The sequence below is a fragment of the Vidua macroura genome, chromosome 16 (assembly GCF_024509145.1).
Source record: "Vidua macroura isolate BioBank_ID:100142 chromosome 16, ASM2450914v1, whole genome shotgun sequence".
In the NCBI taxonomy this organism is placed as follows: Eukaryota; Metazoa; Chordata; class Aves; order Passeriformes; family Viduidae; genus Vidua; species Vidua macroura.
In genome coordinates, this window is record NC_071586.1 from 15,652,121 (window position 1) to 15,670,248 (window position 18,128).

General features: G+C 49.4%; 1 protein-coding gene across 7 annotated transcripts in view; it reads left to right on the plus strand.

Annotated features, from left to right (window-relative positions):
- TSC2 (TSC complex subunit 2) overlaps window positions 1–18,128 on the plus strand; it is a 33,013-nt gene that overhangs the window by 10,100 nt on the left and 4,785 nt on the right. For 2 of the 7 annotated variants that reach the window (XM_053991606.1, XM_053991612.1), the window contains 18 exons: window positions 248–354; window positions 1,084–1,237; window positions 2,110–2,232; window positions 2,539–2,673; window positions 3,194–3,383; window positions 3,751–3,844; window positions 4,340–4,442; window positions 4,621–4,715; window positions 7,165–7,296; window positions 9,197–9,361; window positions 10,155–10,307; window positions 10,466–10,578; window positions 11,099–11,320; window positions 12,005–12,220; window positions 13,773–13,841; window positions 15,896–16,056; window positions 16,652–17,136; window positions 17,875–17,950. In XM_053991606.1, the coding sequence (XP_053847581.1) occupies window positions 248–354; window positions 1,084–1,237; window positions 2,110–2,232; window positions 2,539–2,673; window positions 3,194–3,383; window positions 3,751–3,844; window positions 4,340–4,442; window positions 4,621–4,715; window positions 7,165–7,296; window positions 9,197–9,361; window positions 10,155–10,307; window positions 10,466–10,578; window positions 11,099–11,320; window positions 12,005–12,220; window positions 13,773–13,841; window positions 15,896–16,056; window positions 16,652–17,136; window positions 17,875–17,950 (2,793 nt within the window). The remainder of the gene's footprint in view (window positions 1–247; window positions 355–1,083; window positions 1,238–2,109; window positions 2,233–2,538; window positions 2,674–3,193; window positions 3,384–3,750; window positions 3,845–4,339; window positions 4,443–4,620; window positions 4,716–7,164; window positions 7,297–9,196; window positions 9,362–10,154; window positions 10,308–10,465; window positions 10,579–11,098; window positions 11,321–12,004; window positions 12,221–13,772; window positions 13,842–15,895; window positions 16,057–16,651; window positions 17,137–17,874; window positions 17,951–18,128) is intronic. The other 5 variants (XM_053991607.1, XM_053991608.1, XM_053991609.1 and 2 more) reach the window with 5 other exon arrangements.

Consider the following 18,128-nt stretch of genomic DNA (forward strand, 5'->3'; position numbering starts at 1 on the left):
GCACAATCCTCTGGGATTCCTGGGTGGCAGTTGGGACTGGGTGCTCTGGAGCTGGCAAGAAGTAGAATTAAACATTCCTTGGCTCACACGGGTATGTAAGTGCAGTGTGACACCAGCAGTGATGCCTCCTGCAGAGCAAGCCGTGGCTTCTTTTAAAAACCCTTTTGCACCTGGAAGAATATCACGTGGGGTGGGAGAGTTGCAGTGGCTCAGGGTTTGAGTGACTCCAGTGTCTTCCCTGTTTCAGGTGTTTGATTTCCTGCTGATGCTCCGAGCTGACTCCCTGCACCGCCTCGGCCTTTCCAACAAGGATGGAGCAGTGAGGTTCAGCCCCTACTGCCTCTGTGATTTTGTGTAGGTTTCTCATTGTGTTAGGCAAAAGAATCATAGAGTGGTTTGGGTTGGAAGGGATCCTAGAGCTCATCCAGTGCCACCCCTGCCATGGGCAGGGACACCTTCCACTCTCCCAGGGTGCTCCAAACCCCACCCAACCTGGTCTTGGGCACTTTTTAATTTATTTTTTATTTTTAAAATGTTTTTTTTCAAACTAAATTGTGTTCTCACTAAGCTTAATGTTCCATCAGTAGCAATCTGCAGTTTTTCCTAAATCTTCCAAATCCTGGACCAGTCTGTAGTTACAGCCTAGGGTTGTCTGAACCAGTAAGGCTTTGGTGAACTGTTCTTACAAATCACTTACCTGCAGAGCTCTCAGTCTCAGACATGAAATTTAAGTTCCTGTTCACAAAACTTACCCCAAAAATGTTCAAATTTTTGCCTCAAACCAGTTCCACACTGAATTTTGATTGGATGATTTGTACAAATCTGGCAAGTTTTAATTTTATAGCTTGTCTAAAGTTGTGTAACACAGCCCAAAAGATACCTTTCTAAACTAGATAGAAAAATCCTTCATTGATCAAACTGGCTGATTGCAGTGTGTCTGCTGGGCAATCCTGTGCTTTTTAAAATTGAAAATGCAGATTATATTGTTCAGTCTTTAACCTGACTCCCAAACAGGATGGTGCTGTAGGTCACATGAATAAGCTGTAAAAATGACATGTATTTTTCTCCCTTTCTGTGTTGCAGAGAGGCAGAGAAAAGGGCTTCTGAGAAAAAGCCCCCTGGCACCCTTTCCCCACCTTCAGGCAGCCCCAGTGTGCCTTCCCAGGGTGGCACTGTCCGGGTGGGACACCTGCCCTACTCCATGGTCTTTGGGGTCCTCCTGCAGTGTTTGAAGCAGGTATGTCCCCTCCTGGCATCCTTCTGTCCCCTCCTGGCATCTTTCTGTCCCCTCCTGGCATCTTTGTGTCCCCTCCTGGCATCTTTGTGTCCCCTCCTGGCATCTTTGTGTCCCCTCCTGGCATCTTTCTGTCCCCACCTGGCATCTTTGTGTCCCCTCCTGGCATCCTTCTGTCCCCACCTGGCATCTTTGTGTCCCCTCCTGGCACCAATTTGACAGCTGCCTGTCAAATTCCAGCCCAGAGATCTTAAATAAAGCCTGAAAAGCAATTTCTGCTCCTCCTGCTCAAAATCTGGGTGTGATTGTGCAGCTCCACAGCCACCAGTGGGAGCAGCAGTCCAGCTCTTCAGAAAATAAGCACAGCTTTCATTGCACTGCTTCAGAGCAGGCAAGGGCAAAAGCTGTGCTTGTTAAACAAGATCCAAGAAGCCATCCTGCTTCTGAAAGGGCATTTGGAATGAAAACCTCTCTCACTGCAAGTTTGTGAGGTGTTTTGAGAATTTGTGGATGTTTCATCACCAATAAACTGTAAATAGAAATTGTTCCTGAGGGTGGCATTGGACACAGATCTGTGCTGAGGGCTTGGCTTGCTCTGGGAGTTAATTGGTGCTGGAGCTTAGGAGAATTGAATTCTGGTTGTCAGATCCCAATATAATTTCTCTTCCAGTTTGTGGTGCCAATATTGCACCTAGAGCTGGGTGACAGACAGGGAGAAACTTGTGACAGCTAAATGCCTCTTCTTTTTCTGTATCAACCACTACAAGACCTACATCTGCCTAGGAAATGACACATTGTCTGCAGTTTGATTGATCTTCCAAACTCGAGTGAAATCATGCAAAAATTTTCAGCCTTAACATTTTCTGTCTTTGCAGGAGACAGACTGGAAGGTGCTGAAGTTGGTTCTCAACAAATTACCCGAGTCCCTCCGCTATAAAGTGCTATTTTTAACTTCTCCCTGCAACATAGACCAGCTGGCCTCTGCGCTGAGCTACATGGTAATGCCACTGAGGCACAGTCCCCAGCTCCTTGCTTTGCTTGGGAATTGCTTGGAGGGGATTTTTGAGTGGCTTTTTTTTTTCTCTTCAGACAAATATTTTAAAGATTAGCAGGCTGGTTGTCAATCCTCACTCGCCCTCTGTTTTGTGAGGGTTGCCTAGGTACAGAATAGGTAATAATCGTGTGTTTTAATGCATGTATATGAATATGTGTATGTACAGGTCTTGGGGAGCTGTGGGCAGTGCTTTCTGCTTTCAGAGGGGGTTTTAGTGAGAGGTGCCCTGACTGGCTGTGTGATGTGTCAGCTCACAGACAAGAAGACCACGGACAGGCTCCACGGGACCCCCGAAGGCTTTTCCCGCACGGATTTGCACCTGGCTGTGGTCCCTGTTCTGACAGCACTGATATCTTACCACAACTACCTGGACAAAGCCAAGCAGGTGTGGGGGAGATGGGAGGGTGTGGGGAGGGCAGAGCCTGTAGAGCATGGTTTAGCCTGGGAGCTGGTTAGGAGACAGAAGTGCAAGGTAACACTGCCCTTTGCTGTTGGGAAATGCTGCATCTGCTGAATTTGGGGTGAAAAAACACTTTGGTGACTCCATGTAGGATTAACTGTGAGTTCACTCCTCACCTCTCCCCCTCACAGGTCACTGAGTGACTTTACCCACTGCATAAGACCCTTATAAACACTGAATTTCTGTTAAATCAGGAACTTTTAAGTCTCAACTACCTACTTGACTGGAGTTCCCTGATAAGAGTTTGGCCTGGGGTATCTGCAGCATTATTTAAAGCTCAGTGTTAGCACTCAGCTGTGTCACACAGGCCTTGCAGCAGGGGTACCTTGCAGCAGGGGTACCTTGCAGCAGGGGTGCCTTGCAGGGTGTTCTGGGGTGCTGCCAGGAGTCAGGAGGTGGTGCCAGGGTGTTCTTTGGTGTGCTGAGTGTTTCCCTGCTCTGCCAGCGTGAGATCGTGTACTGCCTGGAGCACGGGCTCATCTACCGCTGCGCCAACCAGTGCGTGGTGGCACTGTCAGTCTGCAGCGTGGAGATGCCCGACATCATCATCAAGGCACTGCCCGTCCTGATTGTCAAACTCACCCACATTTCTGCCACAGCCAACATGGCAATCCCTCTGCTGGAATTTCTGTCAAGTAAGTCGTGATGTTCTCCTTTTCAGTTCCTGGAGGTGCGGTTGTTGTGTGGAATGTGGGGGGTTTGGTGGTGTTGGTCATATGGAGTGTGCTGTGATGCCCTTGCTCAGGTTATAAACGTTGGATCACCTCATTTGTTACGAGTTTTCTGTATGAAGCTCTTGCTCTGAAGAGAGAAACACACTCTGTATTGTGCAGCCATATGGAAATACGATCTGCTTTCTTCTCCTTGCGTGACGTGATTTTAACTTCCATGTCACTGATCATTCAGAAAAAAAACCAAAAAATTAGAAATTAAACTGCGTTAGGATGTTGAAGGGTTGTGTTGAGGGCTCACTGTGCTGGTTTTGCTGTTGGACTGTTGCAGCTCTGGCCAGGCTGCCTCACCTGTACCGGAACTTCGCGGCAGAGCAGTACGCCAGCGTCTTCGCCATCTCCCTGCCCTACACAAACCCCTCCAAGTAAGGCCACAGCAACGTGCTTCTCTCTCATCTGTGAAACTGAGAGCTTGGAAAGCCTTTTCTTGTAGTTCTTGGCTCAAAGTTATCCATAGGATGTTGCTCATTCTGGTGTCACCAGGCTTTTCCTGAAGAAGGAATGTTTCTGTGCTGTGAGGGTGGGGAGGCGCTGGCACAGGATGCCCAGAGAAGCTGTGTCTGCCCCTGGATCCCTGGAAAGGGATCCCAAGGCCAGGTGGGATGGGACTTGGAGCAACCTGGGATAGTGGAAGGTGGAACTGGATGATCTCTAAGATCCCTTGCCACCCAAACCATTCTGTAATTCCATGATACAATTCCGGGACATCATCACCTTGGACAAAAACCGTTTTTTTCTTGAACAGAATTTTTGAGGATTTTTTTTTTTTTTTCCCTTTACACTGTGAGTAGGTAAGGGAGCAGTTCTGTGTGCCAGGCTGAGCAGTGCACACTGAGCTCTGGGTGTCTCTGCTGCTGCAGGTTTAACCAGTACATCGTTTGCCTGGCCCACCACGTGATCGCCATGTGGTTCATCCGCTGCCGCCTGCCCTTCCGCAAGGACTTTGTCCCCTACATCACCAAGGTAATGGCACTGCTCAGTCCAGCAGCACTCAGGAGAACTGACTTATCAAAACTGATCTGACATCTTTGAAGGTTCTGTTTGAAGCTAGCAGAATTCTGGCTTTCTTGTCAGCATCTCTTTGAGCTGCAGATTTTGAGCTGCACGTTGTTCACGTTGTCACCTCTTGTCCCCACGGCAGGGCCTGCGCTCCAACGTGCTCCTGTCCTTCGATGACACCCCAGAGAAGGACAGCTTCAGGGCTCGCAGCACCAGCCTGAATGAGAGGCCAAAGAGGTAAATTCTCTTCAGCCCCAGCAGGGTTTGGTGTTCCCCACTCTCGTGCTCTCTCCCTTCCCTGCGTGTCCCTGACGGAGGCTGGGTGTAGTGATCCCAATCTGGCAGTGCAGTAAGCAAGCAAAGTAAACCTCTTTAGGTCAAAGACAAATGAGGTTGGTGAGAAGCTGGGATCCAGCCAGGCTGGCAGCCTGGTGAGGCAGCACTGCCTGTCCTGCAGGCCTGTGCAGGCAGTGGGGGCCTTTTTGGTGTTCACTTCTGAAAAGGAACACTCGTGTCAGGGTGGGGTGTGTCAGTGCAGTGTTACCAGAGATGAGAGAAGAGGGTAATACCAGAGATAACAGAATCCCATGTTCATGTGGATTGTGTGAGCTCCTTTTGATGGTTGATCTGTAACGAGTCATTTTCAGATGATTGCCAGAGAAATGGTTGTGATCAACGACCTGGATAAATTAGAGAGCCAGTACTGTGTTTTTCCATGATGTTCCCAGTCAGGTCAGTGCACTGGCTGGCACTCAGCTGCTTTCTGTCTGTCTGGATGTCCCAATCCCTTTTTTTTTTTAATTTTTGAAGCCATCATGACAGTTTTAAGCAAAGCCTTCAGAAGTCAGATTAATTCTTGCCAGTAGTTAAAGTAACATTTGCCAGGGAGGAAGATATTCCTTGGAAGGCATTCAGGGTTTCTCCAATGTCCTTTTACCTGCAGGGATTACCTAAATTGGTTCACTTAACTTGCTTCAGTGTTGTGAGCAGTGAGCACATGGTGGCATCTGAGCCCTGGGGAAAGTGCCTCTACTTCACCTGCAAGGCTGCAGCAGAGTCTTGCAATGCAGAAACACCATCCCTGCCCTACTGCTGCAGCTGTAAACCTTGTGTTGTGTCTCATCTCTCCCATCTCCTCCTCTTTCATCCAGAAACTTGGAAGAGAAGCCTTTTGACACTCATCTCTCCAATTAGAATTCCAACTAATCTTTTTTTTTTCTTTTTTTTTTTCCCCTAAGAAACTTGTTAAATTCTACCAGGTTGGAATACTACTGTCTCTAAAGGCTTTTGCTGGATCACTTTCCACAGAAATCTCTGCTGAGGAATGTGGCTGTACTCAGGCAGTGCCCAGAGCACTGGAATAGCAGGATGCCACTGCCTCTGGGTCTGGCTGAGCTTGGATTCTGGCCAGGGCACAGAGGAAAGGCCTGGAGCAGATTCCAGTTTCCTTGCCTGAGAAGCTTCTGGGCTTGGTTTGCAGTCCCGAAGCCCAAAGAATGTTTCCCTGCCATAGCTGAGGTGCTGGGTGTTCCAAGGGATAACGATCCCAGCAGTTCCCAGGGCTGCTGGATGTCCTGGTGTTGGTGTAGGTGATGATCCCTGAGCATGAACCTGTGCTCTCTGCAGCAGTTGTGGCCAAAACTGATCTGGGAGAGGCTGCTGGGAGAAGGACAAAGAAATCCTGCTTCCTCCAGGTGGCAATCTGAGATGTAAGAGCTCACTGAGATGAGGATGGCAAATAAATTGTGTTTAGAAAAAGCCAGAAGGGTTAAATTAGAGCCTGCATTTTATCCCTGGGGATGGGAGCTGCTGGACCAACTGTTCTGCCCAAATTAGCCCCGAGCCTGGCGTGCATCTCAGTGACTAATTAAAGTGCCTCTTAGATCTTAATTGTCATCTCCCACGTGTTCCTGGCACTTGCCAGTGTGTGCAGTAATTTCCTTTCTGTGCCAGCCCAGAGCCCAGGGGGTTCCCTGGAGCCCGGGCTGAGGCAGCTGGGGTGGCACAGGAGCATCCCCAGGGCTGTTTGTTGGCTCTGCAGTGTGGCAGGGTCTGGAACAGGGGGCTCAGTGTCCCCAGGACCCCGAGCTGGGCTGAGGGACTCCTCTGGGAGGCCCTGGGTGTGTTGTGACTTGGGGGAAAGCTCAGCTTTGGGCCAGGCTTAGTGTGGACAGAGATGGGTGTCGTGGTCCCTGTCTCTTATTAAAAACTGCTGTGACCTAGTCCAGGTAAAGCATTTTAGGATCTGTGGAAGCCTTCAGGTGTTGAGTCATGGTGAGTTGGGACAACACAAGAGGGGGTTGAAGTGCACAAAACTCCTCAGCCTTGAGGAATTTGTGCCCAGGGAGCCCTCAGGTGCCCTTGCCTTTGCTGAACAGCCCAGTATTCCAACTCTCATTTCAGCCAGTTTTTTTCTTTTAACTTGTACTAATTTCATTTGTTTTGTAGCACATTTAAATTCTTGTTTTCAAAATGTGGTTTGTCTTTTTAATGCTTTGCAAGCTCTGCTTGTTTGTATGTTTTAATTTTTGTTTCCCTTTTTTTTTTTTTGGTATTTGTTTTATTTTCCATCACCCTCCGGGATCCCCCAATATTGACCCTGTGACTGTGACCTTTCAACCTACATCCCTACAATGGTTTCCTCCCTTCTGTGACCTCTTTTGGGGCTTGGTGCTTCTCCACATAGTAGTTTAAGACTAGCCAAAAATGCAAAGCAAGGCTTGAATAACTCTCCTCCAGTGAAAGAGCTGAAAGAACCCTCTGCAGTTGATGCCTTCCGATCCCGCAGCATCAGTGTGTCTGAACATGTGGTCCGCAGGTAGAGGCACTTTGGATGGGGACAATCCAAGAGCAGCTGGGCCCTTGGAGGTTTTGCTGTGAGGGTGGGTGGAAGCAGGGTGGATTTGCATGTGGGATGCTTGCATGACTTGGTTATCCCATGAAAAACCGGCCTCAGCCACAGGCGAGGGTTTTGGGAAAGCATCCCGAGGCTTCCCAAGGCCACGTCACACCCTGGGTGTCTGTGGTCACTTTGCCACGTTCTCTGGTGCTTTAGCAATGAAAGATTCTATTTTCAAAGTAAAGGTGGTGAATGGGGGAAAAAAAAAAACCCAAACAAACAAAAAAAACCCATGCACAAAAAAAGGAAAAAGGTTGCATTCTGCACAAGTGAGAATCCTGGGTACAGCTCACTAAAACTTGAGCCTCCCAAGCAGGGCTTTGATTCACGAGAGGCTTTGGAAGCTCTGCAAAGTCATGGAGAGCCCTCCTTCCAGTCTAGTTCTGGCCTCAGTTTAGGATTTGTTCTTCTGAAGGAGCTGGTCTCAAGAATGATGCCATGAAAAACCTGGATTTGTCTTTCCAGAGAGCAGTGAGGGGTGTGCTCAGCCCATATGAATTGATGCTTTCACAACTAAGGAAAACAAGATTTGATTCCAGAGATTGATTTGGTTGATTGACAGGTTTTGATGGCAAGCATTGATCTGCTCCAATGAAAGATGTGAAATAATTGATGCCAGATTTAAAACATACTTCTGGATCACTTCCCCCTTGAGTGTTAAACTGCTGAACCTGAAGGTTGTGCCTTAACCTGTAGGATTGTTGTCAGTGGAACTTGATTTTTTTTTTTTTTTTTTATTTTTGGCTCTATGTGTTGTTTGGGGGAGAGAGGCTGAAGTGACTGAATTGCAATTATAGTTCTGACACTTCATGTTATGGGAGAAATCCTTCCCTGGGGGGGTGAGGCCCTGGCACAGGTGCCCAGAGCAGCTGTGGCTGCCCCTGGATCCCTGGCAGTGCCCAAGACCTGGCTGGATGGGGCTTGGGGCAGCCTGGGACAGTGGAAGGTGTCCCTGGCCAGGGCAGGGAGTGGCACTGAATGGGCTTTGATGTTCCTTCCAACCCAAACCCTTGTAGGATTCTCTGATTTCCCCATTAATCATGAGGTGATTTTCTTCTCTTGCATTTCCATGTAAATGGTAGCAATGAAAAGTTCAGATAATTGCCCTTAATGAAGCCAAAGAAGTTGCCACATGATAACAATTTTGGCTGTGCCTCAGCTTAGTTTGTATTACAATGACATAAGGACTTGTCTTTATAAAATATTGCAGTCCAGCTTAAAACAGAAATGGTTTTAAACTGCTTTGCTCATTTGGCTGATTTGAAGGCAGACCTTCTCTCTATTCTTGTGCCAATTTCCTGTTCAGAGTGCAATGTTTTTTCCTATTTCAAGTTAAATTAGGTTTTACCTAGCTATTGAATTTGGAGGGGACAAAAACAATAGACGGAAGAGGTGCAACAGAGAAAAAAGCAAACCACAGGATTATAAAGTGAAGTCTGGAGTGCCCCAGTTTCTGGCTCATGGGCAACCTGCAGCCTGGGAAGCTGGTGCTGGTCATGGGATGCTTGCCCTCAGCATAGATTAGGAGCTCAAAGCTGCCACTCATTCCTTGCTTGGTGCACTTGCCCATGGGCCACCAACATCACAGAGCGCTGGCCTGGCCGGCTGGCACTGGAGTCTCTCCAGAGAAAAAACACTTCCTGCAGCGACAGCCTGGGAAGCACAACACGAGGCTGATCCCAGATGATCCCAAAATCTGTTTCCCGAGGCCTGGGTGTGATGGCTGGCACGTGCATGCACAGCAGGGTCTGCGCCCCGCCGGCTGTGGGGACGGGGACGTGGTGCCATCTCATCTGTCACCTGGGGATCTCTCTTCCAGCCGCATCCAAACGTCCATCACCAGCTCGAGCCTGGGCTCTGCAGATGAAAACTCCATGGCTCAGGCTGATGACAACTTGAAAAACCTGCACCTGGAGCTGACAGAGACCTGCCTGGACATGATGGCTCGATACGTCTTCTCCAACTTCACGGCTGTGCCCAAGAGGTCAGTCAGGGACCAGGGACACACGGGTGGGATTCAGGTTCATGTTTCACTTTATGTGTGGAAAAACGTTGGGATTCTGGCAGGCTCAGGCTCTGAAGCCTTTCCTCACTGATAAAATCTTGGCTAAAAAGGAGATGAGATGAGGGAAGACTGCAGATGGGAAGGCTGTGGCGAGGCCTCAGAGCCCCTTCCTGTGCCTAAAGGGGCTCCAGGAGAGCTGGAGAGGGGCTGGGGACAAGGGGTGGAGGGACAGGATCCAGGGAATGGCTTCCAATGCCAGAGGGCAGGGATAGGTGGGATATTGGATGGGTTTTTTTCCTGTGAAGGTGGTGAGACCCTGGAATGGATTTCCCAGAGGATGCCCCATCCCTGGAAATGTTCCAGGGCAGTTGAATGAGGCTTGGAGCAGCCTGGGATGGTGGAAGGTGTCCCTGCTCATGGCAGGGGGTGGCACTGGGTGAACTTTAAGGTTCCTCCAACCCAAACCATTCTGTGGTTCTGTCAAATCCACTGGAGAGTGGATTTGCCTCAGCCTGGACCTGTCTGGAGGAGATGCCCTGAAGGTGTGGGAGCAGGGCTTGCTCCATGTCCTTGCAGGATAATCCCAGTGTGCTGCAGCAGCTCATCCATCATCCTGATGGATAACGGGGATGTGGGGGGCTTGGATAACAGCCAAGGGGGGTGGCACAAATGCTGTGTAAAGAAGGAGAGCAGGCAGCACCTCCTGCATGGTTAATGGCACCAGCTCTGTTCTCTGCCTCCTGAGAAATCTTCATCCCAAATGTGTTCCCAGGTCTCCCGTGGGTGAGTTTCTGCTGGCTGGAGGAAGGACCAAGACGTGGCTGGTTGGTAACAAGCTGGTGACCATCACTACAAGTGTTGGAACAGGGACAAGGTCCCTGCTTGGCCTGGACTCTGGAGAATTCCAGAGCACCCCAGAATCAAGGTAGGTGTTGCTCCCATTTCTGCAAATCTCCACCTGACAAAGCCACCTAAACCACTGCTACAGCTGTGTAGTTCTTCCTCTTGGCATAAGAGGAATGTGTTATTTGTCCAGCAGGGCTGATTCCTCACTCAACATCACCAATATCTCCTTTCCTACAGCTCAGACCCTGTTTTGCAAGTGAGACAGACCAAGGAGGCTCCAGCCAAGCTGGAATCCCAGGCTGGGCAGCAGGTTTGCAGGAGCTCCCGCAACAGAGTGCGATCCATGTCGGGTGAGTTCCCATCCTGGGCTCTCCCTGCCACAGCTTGAAGGACCAGGTGCCTCCTGTGGCTGAGTTTTTTGGACATCTGGAGCTGTCTGGTGTTTAATGAGGGGCAGGTAGCAGGAGCTGTTGGCTTCAGGCTTCATGCAGGCTTCCTGCTTCCCTCTCTTTGCAGGAGAGCTTTGGTGAGCACATAAACTGGTTTATAAGGAACACGTGGAACATCAAATTTTCTTTGTGGTTTAACCCCAGCTGACAGCTAAGCCCCACCCAGGTGCTCACTCTGTCCCTCACAGGGAGAAGGAAGAGAGAGTTGGAAGGGGAAAAATAAAAAAAATTGTGGATTGAGAGAAGAACAAGTTTAATAATTAAAATGAAATAATACTAACAGTAATAATTGTAATGACAAGGGAAATAAAACCAATATATTGTGTATGCAGCTGCTAGAAGAGGTTAAAAGCCTGATTCCTGAGATATTTTTGGGGCTAACTAAGCATGTCTCTCCCTTGGATTGTGTCTGTCCTGCCAGGTGGTCATGCCTTACGTGTTGGTGCCTTAGACAGCTCAGCCTCCCATTTTCCCAGTGGCTCAACTTCCCAAGGGACACAGGGCCCTCCTGCTGCTGCAGCCCGCCCAGAGAAGGCCAGTCCTGCTCCACAGACAGCCCTGCAGAAGGAAAAAGCCAACTTGGCTGCCTACGTGCCACTGCTGACCCAGGGCTGGGCAGAGATCCTGGTGCGCAGGCCCACAGGTGGGTACCTGAGTGTGGGGTGGGATCCTGGGGAGAAACCCGAGCCTGGGGGAAGGAGAAAAATCCATATTTAGTTGTAAATGAATCTGTTTATGGCTTAGTGCCTTTTGAAACTGTAGAACCATGGGATGGGTTGGGCTGGAAAGGACCTTAAAGCCCATCCAGTGCCACCCCTGCCATGGGCAGGGACACTTTCCACCGTCCCAGGCTGCTCCAAGCCCCGTCCAGCCTGGCCTGGGACACTGCCAAGGATCCAGGGGCAGCCACAAGTCTGGGCAGCTCAGTTGTGTTTGCTCTTAGGGAAAGAATAACAACTTGTTCAAGGTCAAAATGCTTCAACACCAATGTGTTCCAGGAGATTAACAGGAATTATCTGTTTCAACTGAAAGCTGTTTCATGAGAAAATAACTGACCTGGTGTTAATTAGGACACCTGAGTGTTTTGGATGCCTTTGGGAATCTGCTGTAGCAGTGAGTTACCAGGGGTGGGCTTTGAGGAGCATGGGGAGAAGTGCAGAGCACTGGGAGTAGCAAATTAATCGAGTCATTCTGCAGAGGAACCCAGAACTTGCTCCGTTTGGACTTTTTATCAGCAAATTCCAAAACAATGTGAGCACTTCCATCAGGAGCTGTAACCTCGGGGAGAGCTGGGCGTGCTGACCACTTCCCCCATTGTCTGGTGCAGGCAACACGAGCTGGCTGATGAGCCTGGAGAACCCGCTGAGCCCCTTCTCCTCAGACATCAACAACATGCCCCTGCAGGAGCTCTCCAACGCCCTGATGGCTGCAGAACGCTTCAAGGAGCACCGGGAGACGGCTCTGTACAAATCCCTGTCCGTGCCCTCCTCCAGCCTGGCCACGGGCACGGCCAAGCCCTCGCTGCTGCAGCGCTCCAACACAGGTGGGGGCTGCTGGCAGGGCAGGGACAGCTCCGGGCTCTGCTGGGTCCCTGCAGCCCTTCCAGAGCAGCTGGGAGTCTCAGGGGGGCCAGCAATGAGAAAGGGAATCAGTTCTTGTCCCTAGAAGTGAAAAATTCCCTTCCTCCTTGCTTCTGCTGGCGCGTGGGGGAAGAGGAGGACGGGGGGAGTAACGGAGCTGCTTTGGAGGAGTCGTGTGTTCGGTGTGTTCCCCAAATGAAAATGAACAAAGTCATGGATCTGTTCCCTCTCCCACTTGTTTGGGGCTGATCTGGGCATCCCACTTGTGGATGGATCTTTCCATGCAGTGTTTCCATTTCCATTTGTCTTCAGTTTGGGAGTCTGTGTCGGGCGCTCGGAGCTGCAGGTTCCTGGGGCATGGCCTGTTCCAACCCTTGCCAGCCACGAGGAGTTGGTTGCCTCTGGCTTTTACAGCAGAATGCAAATCCTCTTGGATTTACTCACCTCTGAAAAGGACTGTTCAGCCTGCACTTGAACCATTCGAGTTTCATTTGCTGGCTTGATTTTAACACAGTGGCCAAGGATTTTCACTGTATTTAATGTGGTGCTACTTCCTCTTAAAAAGCTGTTAATGTTGGGAGAGTGGTGTTGACCAACAGCTGCAGTTTTTAAAGCTTTCTGCAGTCCCTGCTCGAGCTCTTATCAGTGATATCCAACACTGAGGCTCTGAGCACTGCAGGCACCATCAGAATTGAGCAGTGGTACCAGCAGACCAGACTTTGCTGGTGAAAATGGGATGGATTGTCTGGAAATCTGGTAAAAATGCCAGTTTTCAGCTTTGTTTTAAGCGGGGCAGGGTGTGTTTTAGTATTTCAGAACGTGTAAACACAAAATTGGAGTCAAAATCAAATTATCACCTCTTACAAACAAGCAAAAAAAATTATTCTCCGTAAACACTTTTGTGACTCTAAAAATTTGTGGTATATGGAGCTAAGTGGAGAGCTGAACCCATGCCACCTGAATGCCACTCCTGTGCCACTCTGGGAGTCATTTTGGCCACATCCTTGTTAACCATACTTGCTGGAGCTGGCTGGGCAGTGACTGGAAGAAGTTTTGCTGTCAGCCTGTCACGTGCCTGTTCTGCCCCTTTAGAGGTTAAACCTCTGGGAGTCTTTACCCAGATTTTTTAGACTCTTGTGTGGGTTTAAAAGTGACCTTGTGCAGGTCAGGAAAGGCTCAGCCTGGTTTCCTGTGTGTGTTGGGATGTCAGGAAGGGATTTTCTGTTCCTAAGCCTCACGAAATGCATTCTGCAAAGGGAGGAGTTGGAGCCTGCACTGTTGGATGTGTTTATTCCTCCTTATTCCTGTTGAGATCTTGTGCCCTTAAAGTATCCCTTTGGCATCTGGTGAGCTTATCCCAGCTTGTTCTTTCCTTTGTTTCATTTATTTATTTGTTTGTTTTAAACTAGGCTCTTGGTTACATTTTAAACTCTGTGCTTTTTAATTTTTTTATATTTTTTTCATATAGTCTCTCCTTCCTTTTGATGTAGCTGCTCACTTGATTTCCCTTTGCAGTGGCCTCTTTCTCTTCCATGTACCAGTCCAGTTGTCAAGGGAAGTTGCACAGGAGCATATCCTGGGCAGGTATATTTATATATCTTTAAGGAAAAAACCAACCAAACAGTATTGCCATAGAAGAACACCTCTGATTCATAGAAAATGTATCCTTCATCCCTCATTTTCCCCTTCCATGTCTCCTGTCTGTCCCCAGTCTCATCACTCTCAACAAATGGGATCTTGACTAGCATGAAGAAGTCCAAGCCAGATCCAACATTTGCAAGTGCAGACAGTTCCTCAAAGCAACTTTGCTTTTAGCTGGGCTGGCTTGTGAGTCATGAGGCCAGTGTTAAATGACCTGTCAAAACGTGGCTGGATTAATTAATTCTTCATTTGCAGCTTCATTTTCCAATTGGCTTTGTGTTCTGCCCAGTGGAAAAGCTCCCAGCTGTGAGGAGAGCAGTGTGTGCTGCAGGACAGGCTCCCCTTGGAGCTGCTCAGCCCACAGGGATCTGCCAGAATTGGGCACAGAAAGATACAAGCAGCTGATAATATGTATATATTTCATATATGGATAAGGTTCAGCCAGCATGGAGCCTGGTTAAGAGCTTTTGAAATAAAAAAGAAATATATTTCAGCAGAAAACCTGCTAAATTCTACCTTTTAGAAGCTCTATAATAACATAAAATCTTTCTCCACTTCAGTAAAATTGATTTCATAATTAAATGAAGTGGAGATCAAATTACACACCTTATGAGCACAACACCTGCATTGCTTTGATAACCTGCAATGCTTTGTGATTTTAATTAGAGGGTTCAAATGTCTTTCTGCCTCTTTCCTTCACTGGAAAACTCCCAGCAGAGCAGTGGGGTGTTCTGAGCTGCTGCTGGTTGCTGTCAGAGGCCTCTCAAAGCAACACAAAGCTGCTGCAGCTCAATATTTTTCTGTACTTCCCTCTGCTCCTGTTATTCTCTTCCCACCTAAGGAATAATTAGTGCTTGGGTTGTTTCAAAGCACCAGCAATCTTGGCAGTGGTGTAGGAGGGGAGCTTGGCAGCACTGGGTATCTGCAGGTGTGTTCTGGCTTGGACAGCTAACCAGATCAGCACGTTGTTTTGGTTCCTTTTGGTTTGTTTTGTATTTTTAGAAGGTTTGTGTGTGCAATGCTAACTCTTAATTGCTTCTTTGAAATAACTTTGGTCCTGCGAGCTGAAATCAATCCAGGAAAAGCTGCTTTAGTGATTTTTTTTTCCTTTGTATATTTTTTTTTAATTTTGCTGATTTTCTTTGTATTTTTTGTGTGTGCTAATTTTTGGTTTTATTACTTTTATTGTTATTGTTTTGGAAAACAAATCTTGGCCTTTCAGATTGGTCTTCCAGTCCCTTGTGTGCATAATGGGAAGCCTCCTGTTCTCCAGCCTTTTCCTCAGGACAAAAAGCAAGGCCAGGAGGAGCCTTTGGTCAGACTCATCCCTGTGGTCAGTGCTTGGAGCAGATCCAAGGTTAAATCCTCCACGTAGGCAGGGCTTCCACGGAGCTTTTTTGTCAGTGTGGTTCCACTCCCTGTGTGTCTGAGCAGATGCCACCAGTGCCCCTGTCACCCCTGCTCTCGTCCTTCCACGTGTTCAGGGCTGAATTGTTCTGCTTCTCCTGAGACGTTCTAGGAAAGCTGCCAAACTGCAAGGAAACGGCTCCTAGGAAAATTTCTTATCTCCTTGTAGGCCTCAAGGCACGGCAGCGTTGCATTTCAGTACAAGAAAAGCTCCCTTTGAGAGCTGATGTCTCCAGTGAGCTTTTATCCCGTACTTTCCTGCATCTCTGTAGTTCCTGTCTGTCCTGGTAACCCACGTCCAAGGTCCCGTTTCCTCATCCCGCGCCCTGTTGTCCATCAGCAACAATTGGAAAAAAAAACCAGCTGCACTTCCTTGGCCCAAGGCAGGCTGTGAGGGAGAGGTGATTTATTCCCTGGAAAAAGGGGAGCCAGGAGCGAGTCTGACGTGACAAGAGATGCCAGGGCACTCACTCGGCATGGCCTTCCGTTGAGATCCCGTAGGGAAAAGGCTGGTACTTGAGAGGAGAGGAGAGGAGGGGGGCCTGTCCCCGCGTCCCCTCTCCACAGCTGCCGTGCCCGTGTCTCCGTAGAATCCGCCGTGGTGCTGGAGGAGGGCAGCCCGGGGGAGATGGAGCTCAGGGAGGCCGAGTCCCCCGCCGAGTCGCCCGAGAGCGAGGACGTGGAGACCTCGTGTTCCGAGCACGTCCTGAGCGAGGAGAGGTTTGGGAACGCCCAGGACTCGTACAGCAGGGTAAGGACAGGCCCAGGGCGAGCAGGGGGGAACAGCCAGCCATGAACTCCCTCATGGCACCCTCAGAAACTGCTCGCTGGTGGCACTGGGGGCATTCAGGGGAAAATCCTGGTTTATCAGGGACCTCGATCCACATTGCTTTGTGTTCCTTCCTGCCCACCTTTCCTTGGAAGTGTTGGGGTGCCTTGAGCCTTGCTGTTGTCACCTTTTATTCTGGCTGTCAGGAAAAGGAGGGGTGGGGAGGCCCTGGCAGAGGGTGCCCAGAAAATCCTGGTTTATCAGGGACCTCGATCCACATTGCTTTGTGCTCCTTCCTGCCCACCTTTCCTTGGAAGTGTTGGGGTGCCTTGAGCCTTGCTGTTGTCACCTTTTATTCTGGCTGTCAGGAAAAGGAAGGGATCATTCCCTGTGAGGGTGGGGAGGCCCTGGCACACGGTGCCCAGAGAAGCTGTGGCTTCCCCTGGATCCCTGTCAGTCGGACAGGGCTTGGAGCAACCACGAGATGAGCATTCAGGTCTATCCCAACCCAAACCATTCTGGGATTCTCTGATTCCATGAAAACTGTTAATATTTTCATTTTTTTTTTCTCCCGCAGTCCTCCTCCACGTCCAGCCAGGAGGACAAGTCGCTGAAGTCGGAGGAGCTGGCGGAGGGCGGGATCCCCATCGGGCGGGAGGAGGGCCGGGCGCTGGAGGAGCTCTCCTTCCAGCCCTCACAGCCCCTCAGCAAATCCAGCTCCTCCCCGGAGCTCCAGACGCTGCAGGAGGTGCTCAAGGACGCCAACGGGCGGGAGGTGCCCCGCAGGCTGAGCACGGAAGTGAAATCCAAATCCCAGTCGGGGAACCTGGAAGGGGAAGGGCTGGGCAGCTGGCTGGGCAGGGGGGAGGACAGCAGGGCCGCCGGGCCGGGCGGTGGCAGCGCGGCTGTCACCTCGCCCCGCTCGCCCTCGGGCCACCGGCCCCGCGGCTACACCATCTCCGACTCTGCCCCGTCCAGGAGGGGCAAGAGGATCGACAGAGACGCGCTCAAGGGCAGGGCAGCAGCGTCCAACGCGGAGAAAGTGCCTGGGATAAACCCCAGGTGGGTGCAGAGCCCCTGAGCTGCTCCATCACGGCTCCTTCAGGGGGGTCTGGACAGCATCCGATTAAAAAATTGATTACCTGCTTTATTCAGGAGCTGATACAGACCTGTTGAGCACACTACCACCGAATGGATTTCGGGGTTAGAAAACACAACTCCCAAATGGTGAAAGAAGTAGATGGGTGGTTTCCTCCTGTACTTAATGTGCTTAATTTAGGGGGCTGTGGTTTGACCGCAGGTTACCCAGAGTTAATTTTGCTGTGAGCGGGGTGGATTGCTAATTTTGCAATTCAAGAAACATTATGTGCAAAATCCTGAGAAGAAGGAAAAGAAGGATTGTAATAGTTGCTTTTTGAACCTGGGATATTGTTAGCTGTCCAAAATTTCATGATGAGACAATTTTCATCTGATTGAGGGCAGGAAAAATGCAAATGTCAGTACAATCATGTGTCTGAGAGCCTAGAAATATCCCCAGAGCTGTGGAGGGCATTCCTGCTCCTCCATTCTGTGCCTTTGAACAGGGAATTTGTGTGGCTGCTGCTGTTTGACACATCATTGTTTTTCTGACAGCGGTCTGTTGCAAACTGCAGGTAGTCCAGTCTCTAAAAGATGAATAATACCCTGTTAGCATTTTAATTCCTCCCATTTTTTCTGCTGTACATAACGTTCTTACCTCCAACAGATCAAAACTGACTTAATTTTTATGGTAACAGACTTTTTCCTCCTTCTCTCCTTCAGCTTTGTGTTTTTACAGTTGTACCACTCCCCCTTCTTTGGTGATGAAAACAACAAACCCCTCTTGTTGCCAAATGAGGTAGGCACGGAGTTGTATAAATCCTTATTTTTAACCTCATGACTTTCTTGGAATGCAGATGATAATTACAAATATCCAGCTCAGGTGCTGCAGTTTAAAGGTGTTTCCTACCAGCAGTGCCACAGGTGGGAGGTCTCTGTGTTGGGGTTGTGGAGGGGATTATTTAAAGCTGGCAGAA